Genomic DNA, 21,541 nt, shown 5'->3' on the forward strand with positions numbered 1-21,541 from the left:
AGTCTGATATATATAATGATTTTTATAATAGACAGCTATCACAGCTATAAGTGTCAGCAGCAGATGGTGTGGATTATAATATTTAGTCTGATATACAGAATAATTTCATTCTTATTGAATAGAGTATATACAAAACTTTCATTTTTCTGTTCTGTTCTGTTCTATTCTCTCTCTTTGATCTTCATTTCTTCATTATTATTATAGATATATATATATTATTATTATAGAGTTAGGCCTAGTTGTATGAGCTGTATATGACACTCAGACAGTTGACTTGCACTTCTATACAGTGTCTGAAATCAGTAGCTCTTTAATAGAGATGAAGTCAAGCAGATCATTTAGCTAGTGATTATATAACTTTCTATATACAAAGTCACATGTACCTGAATTTAATAGTATTTCTCTTACTAAATACAAGTATCCTGTATGTATGAACATGAAATTGAACACATGCCAGCAATAATCAGATTATATGCAGTGGTGTTGATGGCTGAGTGACTGCACCTCTGCATATAACCTGGTTATTGTGAGGGTTGGATTTGAACACACTGTAACCCGACCCATCTATAACTTGAGTTATTGGAGTCTAAGCATCAACCTTTTCTTTCGATCCCCTGTCCTTTGGAATGATGTTAACATGCTGTCTTCTTTCCATTATCCGCCAGATGCCATGTCTTCTGTTCTGGACCTATTTGAGCTCATTCATGCCTATATAGAGCATTTTTATTCCTGTCAGGGTCAATTTGAGTGAGGCTCGCGGATTTGCAACCGAATGTTGCACCGTTCTTCACTGGCAGGCAATGATGATGATGATGCCTTTTGGTTTAACATCCTACCGTGTAGGGTAATATGCCTGGAATTCCCTTTCTCCTTTTTATTTTCATTTGTCTGGAACTGTAGATCCTGAGCTTCGACTCTCTCCTTCTACTATATATATATATATATATACGGTTCTTATACTGTGGAACAGACTTTTCTGGGATCTACCAAAGGGGTTCTATGCGCCACGATCCTCTCGATAGTTCTCTTTTCTGCCAAGTTGTCAAGAACAATTGTGTTTTCGGTGATGTTAATCCTATTGTCCCTTGCAGAGCTTGGCCTTGGCCTCAATTCCCTTTCAACTGGGCGAATTTCTTGGTCAGACAATTCAAGAATAAGCCACCTCCTCGAACCAAGGTTTAGATATCATAACTTTCTTTTTCCCTTTGAATTAGGGTCACACTATTGTCCCAGGAACATTACTTGCTGCGGAAATCACAGGATTTTTTTCCCAATCCTTTGTTATGGCAGCCAACGTCCTTTGGTTTTCGGGCAATTATATACCAGGAAAAGGACAGTCTTCGGTGTTTTATGGCCTCGAACCATCCAAATCCCGGGCATGATAATGGGATTCTTGCCGTGGATTGTGACACCCAATATATATGTATATACATATATATATCTATTTTAGAACTCTATGAGTACAGATCATAATTCTTTGGTGCAGTGCAACCCTGCCAAATTGGCTTTGTGTCAATACTCTCCCAATAGAGCCCACGGAGTCCCTCCCATCTTTTTCCTTTTCCATTTCCTTTTTTTATATTCGTGTCGAACATTACGTCGTCATTCTGGATCCTTCTTGTTTCTTCGAGTATGCTATATAGTAGCAACATTCTACGCCCTTCATCTCTCCCGGAAGCTGCGGTAAAATGGCGACATAGCATATGCTCCTCTCATGAGGTAGATAGTCGTCTTACATGATTTGGATCAGGCTGTGGCCCAGCCCACCGCACCGCATGTTTCACTTGCTACATATTGCCGTGGTGAGAATGTTAGACTCAAACAAGGGAATGCACCTAGGACATGCACACCTCCGCATTGTTCAACACCGCATCGCCTGACGAAGGATTAATCCCTGCAGCAGAGAATCATATATAATTAGTCCACACTCTTTCCTCACAAACCCAACATCTTTTTTCAAAAGCTGATGTGGTCTTCAACGGTAGCCGCTACTAAATTCCATTTATTTATACATATATACACAGCTCCCATATCAGAACCCAAGCACGCTCCATAAACCACGGACATCCGCACGATTACCCGAATAAACACAGAAACAATACAACAAAAAAAATGCACTTGTTCAACCTCCTCGCCACGATCACAATCACCTTCCTCGGAGTGCAAACCGCAATCGCCGTCTCAAACCCCATGGAGCAGACTGAGCAGACCCCGCAAATAGAGCTTGACAACCAAGCCAAGCAAGAGCTGCAAGAACTACTAAAGCAGGATTTCCAAGGCGAGCGCTGCGTACGGGCATGCTATTCTCAAAAGCCAATCTGCAACGGTGCTGGAGCGGTATGTTAATTAATCACCTCCATTTCATCGTTACACACACACAGTTTGTGCCACCAACTACTATTAAGGCACATTTTTCCCTTGATGTCAGCGAGGCGGCGAAAGTCCAACGTTACTAACGAAATACTCCCCGTGTCTCTCCATCTTATCTAGTACCCAAAAAACAGACCAATGTACAAACATGTGTGTCCTGTCTCTTTTTCATTCTTTTCTACCTTGGCTTTTGTCCTCTTTAGCCCTAATTCTATTCCCCCTCCTGTTCTCGGCTTCCTCACACACCAGGAATATTAGAAAATGGAATCGCTTAATTAATGTCACAATTCAACCTTTTGCAAATTTAGTCACAATGCTGGACCTGCTGTGTGAAAAAGTGATGGAGATATCGTTGTTCACCTGGGCACTGCATTGGTTGTCTCTGAGAAAAGGAGAAAGGAGGGTGTAGGGAGAGCAAGCGCCTAGACTGTTGTGTTTTGAATGCTAACACTCTTTCTTTTCCTTTTGGTTTCCTTGCTCTGGAAAGCAAACAAAGAATGGAGAAGAGGAATTTGGGGATCCTCTCTTTCTCACTCTCACTCACTCTCTCTTTCTGTCTTTTTTTTTTTTTTTTCAATGTGTGTGCATATGCATAATTTCCCTTGCTATATCATCACTGTCATAGAGGTCAACTTTTTCACCTACAGAAATACATGGCGTAGCTGCCATACCCAGCAGTTTCCCCGTGGGGCGCATAGCTATTGTTAGAAATTACATCTGGAATAATGGACCTGCATTTCTGTCACTGTACGCTTACAATTTGCAATGGGTATGTATGTATGTATGTGAAGCTTCTACTTATGTAGTAAGTGGCTCTAAGATAGTTTTTTTTTTTTTTTTAAAAAAAAAAAAATATATCCATAATTCAGTGTTTGTTCATTGCTCCTATCATTCAATCAAGCCGCTACGAAATAGTATACTTAAACAGCGGGAAGGTCTGATAGCGATGAGAACAACCGTAGCTTCACTTTTTTTAAAAAAAAAAAAAAAATCGTATATTGTTAAGGAAAGGTTAACAACGAAAATCTGTGATGTATATAATCCTTTCTTGTGAAATTGAAATGCAGTTTAATGTGAAAGACATTGTCCTGCAACGAACTTGAAGAAAAGAGATAACAGCACCCGGGTAAAAATGCTATTTGGGGGGGGGGGGTGGGTGGTTGCACAACCAATATGCACAAGACTGAAAACCAAATCATCAGCGATCTGATACGTTTGCGGATAAATTTGGGGAGTCGATATGAAGCCAAAGCCTTGACTGACGATAAAAGCCAGGAAAAGAGTCAAAAGATGCATTGCGAAAAATTGCTAGTTTTGAGGGCGAACCCCTTTCCTGTAGTACGCGAGGTAAATAATAGATGAAGAACTCTTCTTAAAAAACTTGACGCAGATAAAGCAACAATAGCCATTACGAGTGTGCGGAGAAACCCATATGGTTGAACAACAGATGGGTGCAACTGCAGCAAGAGCTGGAGTGGAAGCGGGATACAGATAGAAAAGCTTCAGGAGCAAGTACAGGGCGAGGATTGACGAGCTGCTTCAGATTCCCTGCTTTGCATGACAGGCCTTTTGTTTTCTCCACAATCTATGGTCTGCCCTGTCGGCCTCATTCGTGAAGGTGCAAGAGGGATAACGGTGTATATGCATAGGACATAGGAGTGGGAATCAAATCTGTATACATTTCTGTTGTGGTGTTTGCCTCTCGCTCTATGGAGACCGATCAAAAATCTAATGCAGCTCCTCTGAGCTATATTATTTCCAGAAATAATACGAAGGATGTAATATGCCTTTTCTTTTTTGTCCCTTTTGTTTCAAGCTTATTCTCAGCTCCATTGGTAAAACGAACTCACCCCACCCCGCCACACTGATGCTTGAGTCAATGCTTCTCGAAAATGATTGTCGAAGACGACTGGGGTGATCAGAATGAATGGTCGGTGCGCCTGAGCCCTGAATATTGATGCGCAGAGGGTACCTGTTATTGATCGGAATGTTCGAATACGCCTCCTCTTGGACGGTTGTTTCGGAGCGAGCCAGGGTGTGCAGAATATTCTGGCTTAGCGCGGCCCAGCAAATAATCTTACCATGCCGACTGGCTGCATGCAAGGCAGCTTTTTGACGCTCCTCGCGGCATGTAATCTATGTAGTTAGTGATTTCGGACAATTTCGCGGTATATCGGATCCCACCCACGATATCCTACGGGTGGTGAGCACCCTGTGCAAAATATCACCGCTGTGCTAATTCTTGTGTTTTTTCATCCCTAATCATACAATTAAAATCTAGACAGTAGATATTTAATTATTTTAATCATATGATATTAATTATTTTCTAAATAATTCGAGTTGATGAATTATGAAATTTCAGAAATTATTTAAAATCTCTATCCTTTACAGTCAATTATAACTATCTTCTTTTTATTATAATTATTACTATATTCTATAACTAATATTCTCTGTTTATAATTATAGATATTATTATTATTTTCTACACTTTTGAATCTCTTCTATCAACATTATATATCACAGATCCTAATAGATTAGTATATGAATATTCTTCTCATTCTCTGCTCCATATGACCAAATCGAGTCTGGTTGTCATGTGCATCCGCCTGCAACCTTGGAAGAATAGCCAATCACGCCACAGCACCACGCACACCCCACGCCGCCCCACGAACCTGCCAAGTCGCCCGTACAGCAGACAGGCGCAACATCCCACTCCCACACCTGCGTCAGCCAACCAGCCTCTGCTCGCCTTCTTAGGGCTTCAACCTCCATCCACCCTCCACCCAGTCGTTGGCCTTCGTTCTGGTTGTTTGCTTTTTTGAGCCCTCCCCAGATTTTATCGTCCCTTCTCCTGGCCTTTCTGTTCCAAGTCCCTCTTTGGTCGGCGACAAAATCAATCCAACCAGTCAGTTCCACGCTCTCGGCTCCCCGCCGCAGCCACCTGCGGCTCCCCCACTCGCACTGTGATCATAGGATTTACTCTCCTGTCTGACATTCCTCTCGAGGCTGACTCCGCCTTTTCTTGGTCTGTATACTCTTCTCGATTCAATCGTGGTTTCGTAGCAGCCAAAGGCATCAGTCATGGAAATGGATGGAGATATTTCGTTGTCGGGTTGGCCTCAAACCATATCTGAGGATCTTCTTGTTCCGGTATCTGGCGAAGAAGAATTTTCAAAGTACCTGGATTTCGATTTCAGCTTTGCGGACTTGGATGATGTCGCAAGCCAGCAGCACAATGCCATTCACACTTCTCCGCCGGCCTCCTCTGAGATGGCACATCACCAACAAATGCAGAATACTTCGCAAGCCCCAAATTATCAGCCTGAACTCCACCAACTGCACCACCAGATGGGCATGCAGGGCGACATCAATACAACAGCCGCGAACGTAGCACCGCAATACTACGTCCAGAAACAGCAAACTTTCCTTACACAACAGAATTATGGGCAGAGACAATATATTCCACCAACCCCGAATAGCACCGAGATGCATGCTGGAGTCCCCCAGGGACTGTCTAGATTGGACACGGATAACCATAGACATTATGAGCATTACGCAAGACCTAGTGATGATCAGGTATGAATAAAGAGCCACTCGATACTCAAATTAAGAGAAAGAAAAAAATTTTGTTTCCCACTCCCTCCGATATTTGATTCTAACAAATTTTACAGAGCGCTTTCACTCCCTTACTTTCTCCCGCGATGACCCCCTTAGAACAACAGTTCTGCATTCCAGAATACACTGTCCCTGGCGAATACTTTACACCTCTTACGTCACCAGCTCTAGAAGCTCGAAATTCCAATGGCAATGGGTATATTTTCAATGGCACCACATCCCACACTCCCGATATGGGCTTTATATCCTCGCCTGTAGAAATGGCCAATCAGCTTCCCATTACCTCTACTCCCTCGTCTCCAGGAACGTCGCGCAAACAGAGGGCAAAGTCGTCCTTTTCAAATCGAGCTGGTTCACGTCTAGCTCGTCAATCTCCGTCAGTCCGACCTCTTAGCCGCCGAAAACCCAGCACATCCGGGCCATCGGCCGATAGTGGCTTTTTTGCGAACCATGACAAGAGCTCGAGTCGACCATCAGTGAAACAAACCGATGGATATCGCCATACAGGAAGTACGGAAAGTTCCGGACAGGATTCTGTTTCCCCAGAGCCCTTATCAGAGCCATTGATGCCACCGCCTGCACTTCCCCGATCGGCAAAATCCCCGTGCATAGGAGCGCAAGACTCTAGATCGGAAGCAATATCCCGCGAGGCCGCAACTCCTGCTACTCTGATGAATTTGCAGCGCCAATCCCAGCCTACGCCGCAAAACTCCAAGAACCAATTCTCAAGAAGCGGAGGCCTCATTGTCAATGAATATCCTGATGAGACGATGGAAGATATGTCGTTACCCGAAGCCGCATCCTCGAATTCTGAACTCGCTACCGCGTCATCCGGGATAATAGTGACGAGCGGTGAAACAACCCCCAAAATCGTAGCAGAACAGACGCCAAGGTTGAAACCAGCCAACAATGGATCTTCAGAACGTCCATCTATCACCTCCGTCACCCCAAGCCCTCAAATCAACGCTATGGCATCTCCAACTGGGCCAGTCGGTCTCAAGCGGACGGATTCGAAACTGAATGGCAGGGTGTCCAAGAAGCGACAAAGTGTTAGCTCCTCGCAGGTTAGCCCGGCATTGCGGCCGAAAATTAGTCCCAGCATTCAACCTTTAATTCATGGCGATGGTAAGTCTCCTCCTGTTGTGGCTATTTCCGTTTCTTTCCCTGCCTGTATATGAGCCTAACACCTAACTGACTTCTCAACCGTAGTGGGCATCAACGCGGAAACGTCAGCTCTTTACCTCGCCTCGAAATCCAATTACCAACATATCCTCGAGGGAACTCTTCTCCCAGGCGTCTCTTATCCTAACGCATTGGCCGAAAACCTAAGTTCCAAACGGACGAATCATAAACTAGCCGAACAGGGTCGCCGAAATCGCATCAATACCGCGCTCAAAGAGATCGAAGGCTTACTGCCACCGTCGCTAATACGAGAGAGGGAAAAAGCAGACAAGGTCGGCATTGATGGAGGCGATGGGGCCACCAGCAAATCATCAGATAGACCAAGTTCAAGTCAAACGATCAGCAAGGCAAGCACCGTTGAAATGGCAATTGTTTACATCAAGTCGCTACAACAGGAGATCTCGGAAATCAAGGAGAAACTGCAAGCTGCGGAGTCAAAACTGCTAGAGAGCTCGAATAAGGGTGGTGGGAGTCCGCGAGAAACTGATGAAAAAAGCGTAGTAAAAGTTGCCCCGAATGCTGCTGTCGCTTGAGCTCTAAGGACCCTGGTCTCATCAACCTCTGTCGAACATATTTTTCTCCTGACGGCCATTATCTATCGATCTACGCATCTCGCGCGCTCTTCCCATTCCCCCTTATCTCTACCCCGAATCATACTGTACTCGCCATTTTGTCTATTTTATTTTCAGTTGTTTCTTTTACTTTACCCGCTATTTCCTGTTTATATATATTCTTTTCACATGTTAATGGGGTCCGGGTGTTGCAGATTCTAGATTGATGAAAACCAGAATCAGCTATTGGTAGCCAAACCTTGGTTATTTTGACCTTTTTGGCTAATTTCTATCGTCACTACTCCTGATCTCTCCCCCCACCTCCCTCACAAACAGAAAAAAACCCCAATTTTCTATATACATATTGTCGAGAAGAACAAAAGCACAGTTCGTCTTAGTTTTTGCGGATGGAGGTGGCATTATTATTTTATTATTTCCTTTGATACGAGTTCATGCTGAGGTGGGCTATACTGGGCGGCTATCTGTGTTTTTAAAATATGTTTTTCTCAAGTTTTTCCGCAAATTTTTGTCTTTTGTTGCTGTTCATTATCCTTCGTATATTCCCGAGTCCATATTTCAATTCTCTTATAACATACCGTTATACCTATAGAGACTTTATTATAATACAACTTGTTGGATTTCCGATGCTTTCTGTTTTAATCTTCCACATCTCCTTGGAAAATCTTGCTGTCCATATACTTGCTTGAGGGTAAGTTACAGGTGAAATATTTTACTATGAATCCTGATCACAATCTCTCTTGTGCTTGTGTCTCCTGGATATGTGTTTCTGCAATTTTTCATTTGACTTTGCTACTGCAGCTTCTCCTTAAACCAGACACTCTTTAACATACAATAACACTCAAATTCAATGCTGTCACCCAACATTTCAATTCACTGATAACAAGAACTCTGGACACATCTTATTCTTTTCTCAAAGCAAATTCATATCCACTTTGGGGAGAACAGATTCAACATCCCCAGCCATCCGGAAATTTAGGATATTCAATTGACTCTTGCATGAATGGACCAGAGCTGTGCAATGGGCTGTGTCTGGCCTACCTATTATATGCTCGCTATTTTTGAACCTCGAGGGGTATATATAAATATACGTATTTAGTTTTGCTCTATTGGGGAAGTCTTCCTCCTCCATTGCACTATTTAACTTCATATACAATAGCGAAGTAAATGTCACTGAGATTGCTATAATATATCACAAAGTCATTACCAATCTATATAGCACCCCTCCCCTACTCATTGTCGCCACAATGCATGTGTATTAAAGAGGCTATACCTATTCACTCCCTTCGCTACCCCCGCCAGCCTCTCCTTTTTGACACCCCAAGGAGGCCTAGACAACCAAAATACCCATCCTTAATGGCCAGTGAGTGAATACAGTAAGATACAAAGCTACACTTGAGGGAGGCTGGAAACAAAAAGAGTCACTGTCGCCTGGCATCGATGGAGGTTGCGTTTTGCCATTGACTGCCATTTCTACCAGAGGCCCCCGCCCCGCCTCAACCCCCTCCCCTTTTTCTATGCTCTGCCCCATCCCCTAACTGGCTGAACACAAACACCAAGTACACACTGAAGAGTATATCAGATATCTAAACAACGGTTTTGACATGCGATATCGCCAACACTGACTTCCAATCTCGTTAAAATCACTTCATTCTTGTCTTCCCACATCATACAAACCATACAACAACTTCCACCCTTCCAGCAGCATGATACAGGAACCAAAACGTGTCCAGCCGCTTGCTATGCGCCCTGACTCTTCCGAAGATAGTGAACTGCTGCAGCAAGCTAGAGAAAGGCGTGACCGTATCGTAGCCGTGTATTCTAAGATTTATGGCATTGCCAAGTTCGTTTTCATCATCTTGATGGCGTACGGTGTGGAGGTAAGTCACGCCATCCACCGCTTCACGAGAGAATAAGACGCATGAAACATATCAAGAACCTAACATCCTGATGTCCTTGCTCTGGACTAACTTTCATCCCCAGCTTGACGATGCGCACAGTGGCATAAAATTCCACATCGAGCAGGTCGAGGACCAGATGGCTCAGGATTCCAACGCGCAGCTCCTCCAGACCATCGAAGACCTGTTCTATGCACTCTATGCACGACTGAACATCGAAATCACCAATGTGCAACTCTCTGAGAGCTTCCAACGGGACAACGATGGTGGAACGACGCGAATGGGCCAGAGCGGCTATCGATCCGTATCTTCTGCTGGGCAATACCTCCCAGGACCAAGCAACGTCAGCATGATCTTCCAGGCCTGCAAACGGCTGCTGACGTCAGAGGATATCTGCAACATTCTCGATCAAGAGCTCATTTGCATGAAACAGGCGTCTTACGTCCAGAATGCGGTTGAGGCTTTTGTTGCCAACGACAGCGACGGATACTGTCATCGAGATGACGTGCTGGATTATCGCAGACATGTCGAAATGATAGTCTTCGACCCCAATTCACCCTTCGCAAGGGAGCTGATTGGTCTGAATCCCATTTATAAACAAGCTCCATGCATGGTGCTTGCCACGCTGTCAGAGAAGTATCTCGGGTTCCAAAGGCCCGCGGACAGGTACGATGATAGCAGCAATGTCTACTACGAGTACGCCGCGGCAGAAATGACAAGACCAACTCCAATCCCGCCTCCAACAGCAATAATCGCAATCAGCCGCCAAAACAGCGTCGCTTCCTCCAGCACCTCCTCCTCCGCCTCCTCGGCCGCAACACTCTCGATGCACCGCCTGCTCCCCGAACGGCGCCGCACCGAAGCAAACCGCGAAGCAGCCTACGCCATGCTCAACGGCATCTCCGTCGGCGAGTACAGACGCACTGAGGGAAAACGCGCATTGCGCCAGTACGTCCGGGACCAGCTCTGCATCTGCTTCGGTTACTGTTCCTGCGCGCGCAAATGCACTCTCAAGTTTGCCCGCGCGTGCCCATGCAGTGCGCGGATGAGCGTTCTATGCGATGTCGAAGTTGCTGGGCAGTATTATGGCCAGCCATGGTTAGACGAAGAAGGGCATGCGCAGGCGCAGGGCCACCGCGAGCAGCAGGCTGTAGTGATAATGGACCCTACGGAGAACTTCTCGAGACGGTGTGCGCAGTTGGGTTGCGCGCTATTTGCGGGGTTGTGCAGCGTTAGGAAAGGGGTGGTGTTGAGTTTTTTTGAAGTTTATATGGAAGTTAAGGCTGGTGCGGAGGTTTTTCATCAGGAGGCTCTGGCGTATCGGGAGATTATGGGGGTGGTGTAGGGAGAGGTGAATGGTTTAGTCTGTGACCAAGGAAGGGTATTTTCTTTGTCTGTTTTATTTTATTCCATTCCCCTCCCTCCTGTTTTCAATACTGTGCAATGCGTGAAAGAAATGGGGACGCTCCATTACGCATAAGGAAGGGGAGTTGTGTGCAGGATGGAGATTTGCGATTATGATGTAAGTGACAGGAACTATTCATTTTCCAGTGTATTTGATTTTCCAGTGATTTAATTTCACGATTTATGATGGAGATATTGGGATGAGGATTGGGAATTGAACTGAAGGAAAGCAGGCAGAGGTTTGACAATGGACGTTGTTTTCAATAAATTAGTCGTCGTCCAGCAGCTCGGGGGGTTTAAAATACCAGCTCTTGTTTCCGTTAAGCTCGTACCAATTTTTTTTCTCTCTCTCTCTCTCTTTCTCTTTCTTTTTTCCTGTTGGTGAGGACAATAATAGCATGCCCACATACCCAATATCATCTTTTCTGTTAGTTTGCTGGCATTAAATGTTGGATTGGCCCGTCCCTGCTACGGTGGCCTAGCAAACTTTATATGTAATCATGCGGGGGGATTCGGCATATTTGTTTATCCGGCTCCGGAGTGACTGAGCTCAGAGCAACAAGAAGGCACTGTCAAACACACACCAGCAAAATGCGCAATCCGCTTAGGGCCATAATTCATGGCCATTCCCCGTTAGAGATTCGACCGACATTACGGCGAATACGTGCCTGTCCGCATCCATGGTCAACCCTCTTCTTTCTTATTTGGCCCTTTCCATGGCGGTATACCTTACCATATCCACTTCTATCAGTGGAAGAGATTGAAAAGCACCCTAATTTTCACGATGAACGTCAATCTGGAATTCGAAAACTCCACAACATCCCAATCTACCGCATCCGCGATACGCCGCTCCGCTCGCTATATCGACTTGTTGAGGATCTGTGTGCCACAGAGTTCATTATGATGGGCTACGAGTGTGAATACTTTTTTTACCATCGCGAGCGTCACTGGTCGTTGGCTTGCATTCCAGACCCTCGGGACGAAGATCCCATCCGTTACGCTATCCTTGCCAGTATGGTGGAAGCACTGGTGGATGCATTCAATTGGAGACTAGAACTTGGAATTCGCCGGGATAAGACAACAGACAAACTCGAACAGCGGAGTTTCAATTTCGTGAGAGAAGAGGCCCCATCCTGGACTTCAAAGATTGGCCCTGTCGCAAAGCCCCTAGCTTTTCATGAGGCTGGCTCCAGTGACATGACGATGGAGCAACGTTTTTTCAAAAGAAACATCAGAGTGCCGAATGGATACTTGTACACGGTATAGTACTTAAGATTTATACAGTGAAAAATTTGAGTGTCCAGTTAATCTGTCAACTACGGTGATCTTTTAATTTTCTTGTTTCATTCTATCATAATGGCAATATTGAGAGGATTCTACTGGATTGGGCAAAGAACATGTAAGCCCTGACCTTTTGGTGCAGTCTCATAGAATACTGCTTCAACAATTGTGATGCTTTATAATTGGGTCTGCATCAGCGCCTAATATGTGTACCTAGGTACGCTGTGCACTTGGATAGTCTTCCACAGTACAATGCAGAAGTCTGTGGCACCGATGCCAGAAGAGAAGAGAGGAGCAGTGAAGTAATAGTAATATACCGTAGTGTCTTTCCCAAAGATAGCACATGTCAAGTGCCATTTGAGTGCTAATCTCCATGTCCACCTCTCAGAGTGAAGTGGCCCTTCGTGCTGCAACCTGTACGTCGCCATACAGATCGAAATACCTCGTCCATAGAATTAACCTATTTTGGAGCCGAAGAGCTCCAGAGAATGCAAGTACGTACTTGGTAAAATAGTGGACAGTAGCAGTAGTAGTCGGAGCCCTTTGATACTGAGGTATTAAGTACAGTGCCTGGCAATAAGTTTGAAACTATTGTGACTTCTTATCAAAATCCACTAATCCAAAAGTAGTTTAACTTGTAGTAATTAGTTGTAGTTATAGTGTCACAAATGCATCCATTTACCTCTATTTTCCCACTCATCTACACCATTCTCTGTTCTCTCATTCATTTTTTTAATCTTCTTCCTCACATGTTTTCTTTACTGAGTGGAAATCTTTTGATTTCCAGATGTAATTTAATTAATTAGAGCTAGTTCTGCAATAAAGAGTACAACTATTAAACTACTTTTGGACTAGTGGATTTTTATGAGAAGTCACATTAGTTTCAAACTTATTGCGAGGCATTGTATTATGTGACGACCCGCTTGACTTCTGCGCTTTACACCTGAATAGTTCACCGTATGGGAAATTTATCGAAGCGCCTGCTATATCTATCTACACATCATCTTGCTTCGCATCACTCCAAGTACAGATCAACCAGCTGGCTGCCATGACTTCTTTCCATAGTCGAGTCAAGCGTCGACCGGGATCACCCACTCCGGGGTGGTTTACGCGTGGGCCAGATGGTTATAACTCTGAGAGTCTGTCTGTATATGAGCATGGCGATTTCTGCCCCGTTTTGCTGGGTGATGTGAAGGGTGGACAGGATTTGCTTCAGAGTGGAAACACGATCTCCTTCAAAATCGTAGCCAAGCTGGGCTACGGCTCCTTCTCGACTGTCTGGCTGGCCAAAAATGTGTATGTCTCGCCTGTCTGTATGCTTATGCAATTGGTTCCTCTGACTAGCTCTCGACCTTAGTAAAACCGATGAATATCTTGCACTGAAATTTCTCACACTTAAGTGCAGTACCCGTGACAATACTGAAATGAGGATTCTCAAAAAGCTAGGGAAGTTGCGCTGTGCATTCTTCTACAAACATATCAACAATCTCGAATATCTATGTCTAGGCATGGATCCTGCAGGGTCAAGTCTACACGACCGAGAGAACAGCGAGGTCCCCCTTCCATCAAGCATATCTACAATAACGACCTTTATAAGCTGTCTGGTGAATCGAGTGTTAACGCTTCATCAGTTGGGCATCCATCATGGGGGTGAGTGCTTTGGCATTACATGGGAGACTTACACGGGCCGCGCGAATATTGACTTTTTTAATATAGATATAACTAGCAAGAATGTTGTTCTAGGATTGCATAAGGATGCCTTCACTTCTGAGGCCCTCCACAATTCGTTCATGTGCGACTGCAACGTGGATATTTTTTACATCGGTGAAGAAGGGGAAGCGCCAAGTCTACCTCCGAATTTGCCGAAGTATATTGTTCAACATGAGGAGATTGGGCTGTTAACAGACAAAGAAGATATGTCCAAAGTGGACCTTATCGACTTTGGCTTATGTACGTTTTTCTTCTGTTGATCCATGTGTGCAATACAAAACTTATATAATCGCAGCTTTTGAGGAGCCCACAAAGACGAAGGTCTGGGGAACCAAATACTACCAGGCGCCTGAGAATGAAGAAGGACGGTGTGCGTCCGCAAAGTCAGATTTATGGAGTTTAGGTTGCGTGGTAAGTTGCTGGCTTCGGTCTCGCAATCTATGCCCAGCAAGTATTGATCTATGCTCCCTATAGCTTCTTTACGGTCTAGCCGGCGAGAATTTCTTCGAAGAACATGATCAGCATGATTACCTGAGTGTGTAGTATCAACCACGTGTCTTCATTGATTGTATGTGCTAATCCAACTTAGATCATGATGATGATAGCCAACTCCTCATGATTGATGATCATCTAAGTGAAAATCGTTGCTTAGGAAAAAACATTAGTTTCAGGATGTTGATCGGAGACATTATTCACCATCTCCTTCAGAAGGATCCCTCCAAACGCGATCCCGATACTGTAAGAGATCTCCTGCGAAAGCTCGAAAGTGGAGATTACGGTTATGACAGTGGGAACTCTCAAGATGGGTCCAGTGATGAGAACGAGATTTAGACCATTATACTGTGCATCAACAGTTTCCCAGATCTGATATGCGTTTTGCTATCAGCTTTCTATTTATAGATAAGTTGACCCACAGCAACTACTTGTTTTCTTTGATCTTAAGTACGTTTCCTATTAGTGCATGTGCACTATATTTCCACTCATTCATTTTCCCCCCTCTCAAGTTGTGTCTGGATGTTTCGGTGACTGCCGATATGAATACCAATAATTCCTAATCAAACATGACCTAGCCACATACATCCATATTTCCCTGAGATCTAATATGTCTGCTCTGCAGCTAGTCTTCACATGGCTGGCCCATTGTCGCCATTCCTTTACATTTTCCGCCGACAACATCAAATTCCACTACAATTGTTGCAAGAGTTTGTCATCTTTTCCATCCCCTTGGCGCCTGTAGGTTGATCTGGACAAATGCTATATGACGCGTCCTGGTCTTCAAGGCGCTCTATAACAGATTTGTCGTTAAGGGTACTTTCGCGTTGATGTCCTTCTGGATCAACTCTGTTATTCTCACAAGGCGGCTGAAGGACTGCGTCCACTTTTTTAATTTTCGGCGCTGGGGTCAGATGACGCCTGCTCTGAAGATGACGGCGGAAAGGGAGTGATCATGGAAATTCCTCGCAGTGAGATCTCAGTGTCGGCAAATTTACCTATGGACATTGTGACTGGTGGCGGAACGCGCATGCAGTGTGTGAACGAGGCGAGCCTTGTGGGCAAAATTGGTATGAATTCGCATGGGTTTGGGTTATGCGACAACGCATTGCGGGCGGGAACAAAGACTTCTGACAGACTACCGACGCATGTCATGCCGCGTTGGCTCCTTCAGTACACAAAAAGCTTCGAACAAGCGCTCCAGATGATTCAGGAATATGGCAGTGCTTGCACTTGCAATTGTATTCTGAGTGATAGTAAGATGATCATCCCGTCCTGCAGTTCTTCGATTCAATCCCTGTTCTGGGCCAGGATTAACATTGAGCCATCTGCTGACAGCTGCGCAAGTCCTGTGCATCCATCAGTGATCAACGATGGTTTGTTTACCCGCGAGTCCTCGTAATTTTTGAGTGAAATTTCGCTACGGATATTGAGGGTGAAAATGTCGCCTTGGTCCAGGCCCTGCTCCATCCGCAATGCTCTGGATCTCGGTAAGGATTTCAGGATAGAGCTTCTGTAGGGTCGGGATAAAAGTTGAATGTTGCTTTGCCTCTTTTCAACTCAGTCCAACTGTTTCATAAAAGAAAACTACGTATGCTCTGATGTTGTCAATTTGTTTCTTAGCCTGTTGACCATGCGGGAATCCAATTTCGTACGAGGAACACGGGGCCAGTTATCTGCGGTAATCAAGATTGAATATGGCATGGGCTATAGATATGCCGTGGAAGGCTACTGGGCTAGATATCTATCGGTGTGTCAAGCTAGCACTCTGCTCTACAACCCCTCCATGACATCATTTGGGTGAGCTTCACAAGCTCGCTTTTGCTGTGGTTCTGCTGCATCAGATTACGGTCTCCTTTCTGTATGTACATCAAAAAAATTATCTTGAAGGTCATCTACCATTATTTTGCCAGAGGAAACATTTATACTGCTTAGAGGTTTGTTGTTCTTATGTTCAGGCGCTGACTTTGAACCAACAATGAGAAGCTTTTTATCCAATGTGGCATTGCCTCGTGAAGAGTAAGTATCCTTGTCTTATTTTTCAATCAGTTGCAATACGTCGCTTTTTAGTTATTACTACTCTTGGTCATTCCAAGCAAGCCTTTTAGCCTTAAGCACATAAGGACCTCAAGATATAACAAGAGTAGTTCTAATAGAGTATCCTTTCAGAGTGTTGCAACTCTACCAAGTGTTATCTTGATTGTTGTAGTACTGGCATCACCCCTTGGACGAGAAAGTCAAGCTTTCTTTACACTATGGCATTCAGGAATTTCTTCAAGATGCATCTTGCTCGTGTAATGGATCAACGAAATCTGATAGGGTATTCTCTGATCCATGCATTAATTTTGGCTTAATCATCATACTTTTGGCTGCGCTCGTCGGTGTGTTCAGGACCTAGATATAACTAGGGGTTATACGGGGGGGGTTCTGGGTGGCGTTATAACCCATGTTACTATGTATGTTAGCCAAGCCCCACAATAACTTTTTTAGTGTTAATTATACTGTACATACATTCAACCCCACTTGATTCATATTATACAAGCAGGCATCATCATTCAAGAATAGATTTTTAAGCATCTCTGCTCTGTATTCTTCATCATAATCTCTCTAGCTGATTTTACAGAGATAGAGCAACAGCTTCAGATCAGCAAAGATCTCTTCTTATATAAAGAAAAGACTCTGACTCTGACTCTGCAGAATTAATCAAAGAATATTAATAAGCAGTATCTCTTCAGATAGAGAGAATAATGAATGAGTGATACTGCTTCTCTGTATTTAGATTGATTATTTTTATTCTAATTTCTATCTTTTTATACAGAACTTCTGTAAAAAGACTGACTTTGAAGATGAAAAAATAATAATAGAGAGAAAGCTAATCTGATTTTTGAAGAAGAAGATATTTTATTATTCACTATAGAACTCTGTTTATAAGAGTAAAAGAGTTTATATAGACAGAAATAGCAATACTGTACTACAGACTGTGAATAAAAGTATAGTTAAGCTATATATAGCAGCTGTGATGAATTTATATAGATTTCAGAAAAACAGAGAAATCAACTTTTCTGATCATTTATATAAACAGCTGATCAGTACAGTTCTTCATATATATAAAATCAAGAAGTCTGTACAAAAACAGATACAGTATATAAATTGAAGAATCAATACTCTGTAGAATAAATATAATAAAAAGATAATAATTTATCTAATGAAGTTCTGTTGAACTGATTAATATAAAAATAATTAAATATCTATAATAAATTATTTTTATACAGAGTTGAATTTTCTTATAAATTATAATATACTTCTGTAGAGAGAGATATTCTATACAGCACAACTGTCTAATTTTTTCATTCTTCAATTTTTAAATAAAAAATTCATTTTATACTGATCTATAATTCTTATTATAGATAATAATAAAATCAATTAGCTGAAGTGACTGAAATATACTACTGTGATAAAATATAAAAATTTTCTACTCTATATAATATCTTATCTAATATTCTATCTATTCTACTGCTGAAATATTGTATAAGAAAATTTTTTAAACTTTCAAAAATATTTTTTTTAATATAATATTTATCTTCTCTGTAAACAGAATCTCTTCAAGTCTTTTTTATATAATACTCAGCTTCAGTAAATCAATTATATATATACAGCAGCTGAGTTTCTGTTAAATAAGAAGATTTATTTTAATTAGAATCAGAGATTCAGATATACTGAGCTGAATGAAATATCAGAGAATCAGATTTATTAAATTGATTAATAAAATAATAATACTCTGATCAACTGCTATTTTATCAATATTTTCTAAAAGTTTATACAAATAATAACAGAATTTAAATCACAGATTCAGAGCAACTACTTTCTTTTTTAAATTATCATTACTCTCTTAAAACAACTGAAGACTGTTATCTGATTATAAATGAATATCTGACTAGATAGATTTAATTTATACAAAAGATTGAATCAGAAACAGAAATAGATATAGAGATGAAAAAAAAAACAGTAGAAATGAAAGAAGTGAAGAAGATAGTATAAAATTTATCAGAGAATAAATAAAATCTAGTAGCTCAGAAATTTCTATAGCTATTGAAGCAGTTTTATATAATAATTCTTTAGAATTCTATACTTCTGTAGAGACAGTTCTCTGATTATTCTCTATAATCAGATTCTCTTTTTATATAAAAGAATTATTAGAAGTATATTCTTCAGATTATTCAGATTTTTAAGACAGCTGTAGAGTCTCAGAAGATTTAAATTCAGTAAATAATATCTATTATTATTAATCAACTGAGAAATATACAATAGAAAATGATTCAATTTATTGATAAATAAAATTGTGAGAATTAGTAACTGCAGTAGAAGATAATTCAGCAGCTTGCTAATTTAATTGATAATTAAATTATCTTCTTTATACAGACAGTTTCTCAGAGCTCTGCTGTTCAGAATTCTGTAATGAATCTGACTATTATTCTCTCTATTTTCTCTTGTAATAGACACAACAGAGATATCTATATTAGAAAATAGCTATATAGCAACAGTGTCTGTATATAATACTTACTGATATTTATAAATCTTAGAAAATCAGCAATTAGCTTTGAATAATAGAGATTGCTATCTTTTAGTTTATATATACTTCACATCACTCTTATAGTTAATCTTAGTGTTCTTCTTACTCTTACAATTCTAATCACTCTATATTTTATCTGAGTGATTCATTGTACACACACTCTACAACAAGATTTACAACATTAGTTAAAATACACAAAATAATTTCAATACACACAAGATTTCTTGAGAATCAATCTGAATTCACTATCATCTTCAACAATTATAATATTCAATTGCAACAGCTAAATAATTAAATTTGTAAATAAAAACAACAACTAGCTATTCTGCACACACAGCAGTGTCTCAATAAATTGAAAACACAGATATATAAAGACATTTTCACTGAGTCTCAATCAACTTATAATACTGCTGTAGAATTATTACTAAATCAATCTGTAGATGATATTGATGATGATAATAAAATACTACTGCAATTGAAGATTAAAAATTACTATTGAAAAAAAAATATATTAGAATTTAAAGATTATAAAAATCATATATTAACTCTCTTTACATACCACCACTGATATTATCAAAAGAAAGAATGTAAGATAAATAATATCAAACTCTATCTTAATACTCATATTAAGCAGAAATGATTGAATTTTGTATTCTTATATAAAAGATATAAGAGAGCAACACTGTTAATGTTCAATAATATACTAATACACTTAGAGATACAGATTAACAATCCACAGAATCAATAATAATTAGTGAATCAGAGATTTTAGAATACTAAGCAACAGAAATAATAGTTGATATATGACTTTTCTAAATATCTTAAGAATTGAGAGTATTACTTACTCTTATATAATAAGAAATAAAGAATGAATAACTTATATGATAAGATACTGAAGATGCTATATACAGAACTCAATCAATACAATAATAAATCTCACAATTATAAAGAGTTGCTTTGAACTTTATAGACTCTTGAGAAAAATATATTAGAATAATAATATATCATTTATAAGAGTAGATCTGTGATATTTGTAGAAAATCAATATTGCTCTGATAGATCTAGTAATCAATAAAATAAAAGAAAATAAAAAGAACAGACAGATTCAACTGAATAAATCAAGAAAAATAAATATAACTGAATGAAGAAGTATTTACACTGTTATAAGAAGAGATATATTATGAATAATTGTTGAATATTACATCTGAAAAAGTGTAATCAAATTTGATAAGTAAAAAATCAGTAATTTCAATTGTAGAAGCAGCTGCTGTATTGAAAATACAAACAACTAGACTGTAAGACAAATGATTATTAACAATAAATATATAAATATTGATAGAAGCAGAATAATCAATAATATGAATATTAGTAAATTTTAATGTGAATACTAACTTTATATTCCACATCTGAGCATTGAAATATTTCTTGAAGTCAGAAGATAAACTGAAAGTAGTGAAAGCAGTTAATAATTATAGAGTTAAATTATATAAATAATAAAGAGCTATAATAAAGATTATCAATGATGAATATAATCTTCAGAAAGAATATCATTATTTTAAAGAAGTTAATATCAGTAAATACAATGTAATTCTGAATATATTATAATTATAAGCTGTGAACTTTGATATCAACTGAGTGCAAAGATGCTGAATTTATAGAAAAGTATCAGATATTAGTTATGTGCATCTAGATACTGCTAGAGAATTCACAATTTTAATTAATAATAATAATATTATATTTGCTGCTTTTTCACTGCAAGCTGTATATACAGCAACTGCATCAGATATATCAGATAATTATAAGAATTATCTTGATATATTCTGAGAAGATATATCTGATACAGAGTATATATCTTATAATCATACTATAGATCTCAAATCTGATAAGAAATCACTGTACTGATTGATATATAATCTATTATTTCAAGAACTCTCTATTCTCTGAAAATATATTGAGAAAATGCTAGAAAAGAATTGAATATATTTATTGAAGAGTTCAGCTGATATCTCAGTATTATTTATACTGAAAAAGAATAAAACCTTATATCTCTGTATAGATTACTGAGGATTAAATGAAATAACAGTCAAGAATCAGTATTCACTGTTTTTAATAAATGAAATACTTGATAAATTAGCAGATGTCAAAATATATATACAACTAAATTTTAGAGATATATATTATAGAATTTATATACAGACAGAGAATGAATGAAAAATAATATTTTGAATATAATACAGATACTTCAAGTATTTAATTTTATTTTTCAGTCTAACTAATATCTCTACAATCTTTCAATTCTATATCAACAAAGCTCTTAGTAATATTCTGAATATATATTGTATGATCTATTTTGATAATATTATAATTTATTCAAATATATTAGATGAATATATTGTTCATATTAAGAATATACTGAAATGATTAAAATGATGAAGACTATATACTAAACT

The 21,541-nt window shown here is 40.1% G+C and overlaps 6 protein-coding genes across 6 annotated transcripts; all 6 read left to right on the plus strand.

The window, feature by feature from the left end:
- Positions 1-2,112: 2,112 nt before the first annotated feature.
- HCBG_00605 (uncharacterized protein) lies at positions 2,113-2,456 on the plus strand (the record flags this gene model as incomplete). Its single annotated transcript, XM_045427655.1, has 2 exons — positions 2,113-2,337; positions 2,382-2,456. The coding sequence occupies 2 exons, from the start codon at positions 2,113-2,115 to the stop codon at positions 2,454-2,456; spliced, it is 300 nt and encodes a 99-aa protein (XP_045291630.1).
- Positions 2,457-5,154: 2,698 nt separating this feature from the next.
- On the plus strand, positions 5,155-8,231 carry HCBG_00606 (phosphorus acquisition-controlling protein; the record flags this gene model as incomplete). Its single annotated transcript, XM_045427656.1, has 3 exons — positions 5,155-5,946; positions 6,042-7,110; positions 7,195-8,231. The coding sequence occupies 3 exons, from the start codon at positions 5,452-5,454 to the stop codon at positions 7,698-7,700; spliced, it is 2,070 nt and encodes a 689-aa protein (XP_045291631.1).
- A 1,211-nt stretch (positions 8,232-9,442) lies between these two features.
- HCBG_00607 (uncharacterized protein) lies at positions 9,443-10,979 on the plus strand (the record flags this gene model as incomplete). Its single annotated transcript, XM_045427657.1, has 2 exons — positions 9,443-9,616; positions 9,720-10,979. 2 exons carry the CDS (start codon positions 9,443-9,445, stop codon positions 10,977-10,979), a joined length of 1,434 nt encoding a protein of 477 aa, XP_045291632.1.
- A 650-nt stretch (positions 10,980-11,629) lies between these two features.
- HCBG_00608 (uncharacterized protein) lies at positions 11,630-12,304 on the plus strand (the record flags this gene model as incomplete). Its single annotated transcript, XM_045427658.1, has 1 exon — positions 11,630-12,304. The coding sequence occupies one exon, from the start codon at positions 11,630-11,632 to the stop codon at positions 12,302-12,304; it is 675 nt and encodes a 224-aa protein (XP_045291633.1).
- A 1,063-nt stretch (positions 12,305-13,367) lies between these two features.
- On the plus strand, positions 13,368-14,860 carry HCBG_00609 (uncharacterized protein; the record flags this gene model as incomplete). The annotated part of the gene is made up of 6 exons (XM_045427659.1): positions 13,368-13,615; positions 13,677-13,969; positions 14,036-14,269; positions 14,325-14,440; positions 14,504-14,564; positions 14,619-14,860. The coding sequence occupies 6 exons, from the start codon at positions 13,368-13,370 to the stop codon at positions 14,858-14,860; spliced, it is 1,194 nt and encodes a 397-aa protein (XP_045291634.1).
- A 271-nt stretch (positions 14,861-15,131) lies between these two features.
- Positions 15,132-16,325, plus strand: HCBG_00610 (uncharacterized protein; the record flags this gene model as incomplete). Its single annotated transcript, XM_045427660.1, has 4 exons — positions 15,132-15,231; positions 15,436-15,777; positions 15,886-15,919; positions 16,145-16,325. 4 exons carry the CDS (start codon positions 15,132-15,134, stop codon positions 16,323-16,325), a joined length of 657 nt encoding a protein of 218 aa, XP_045291635.1.
- Between the last annotated feature and the right edge of the window lie 5,216 nt (positions 16,326-21,541).

This window comes from Histoplasma capsulatum, assembly GCF_000150115.1.
Source record: "Histoplasma capsulatum G186AR genomic scaffold supercont2.1, whole genome shotgun sequence".
NCBI lineage: Eukaryota > Fungi > Ascomycota > Eurotiomycetes > Onygenales > Ajellomycetaceae > Histoplasma > Histoplasma capsulatum.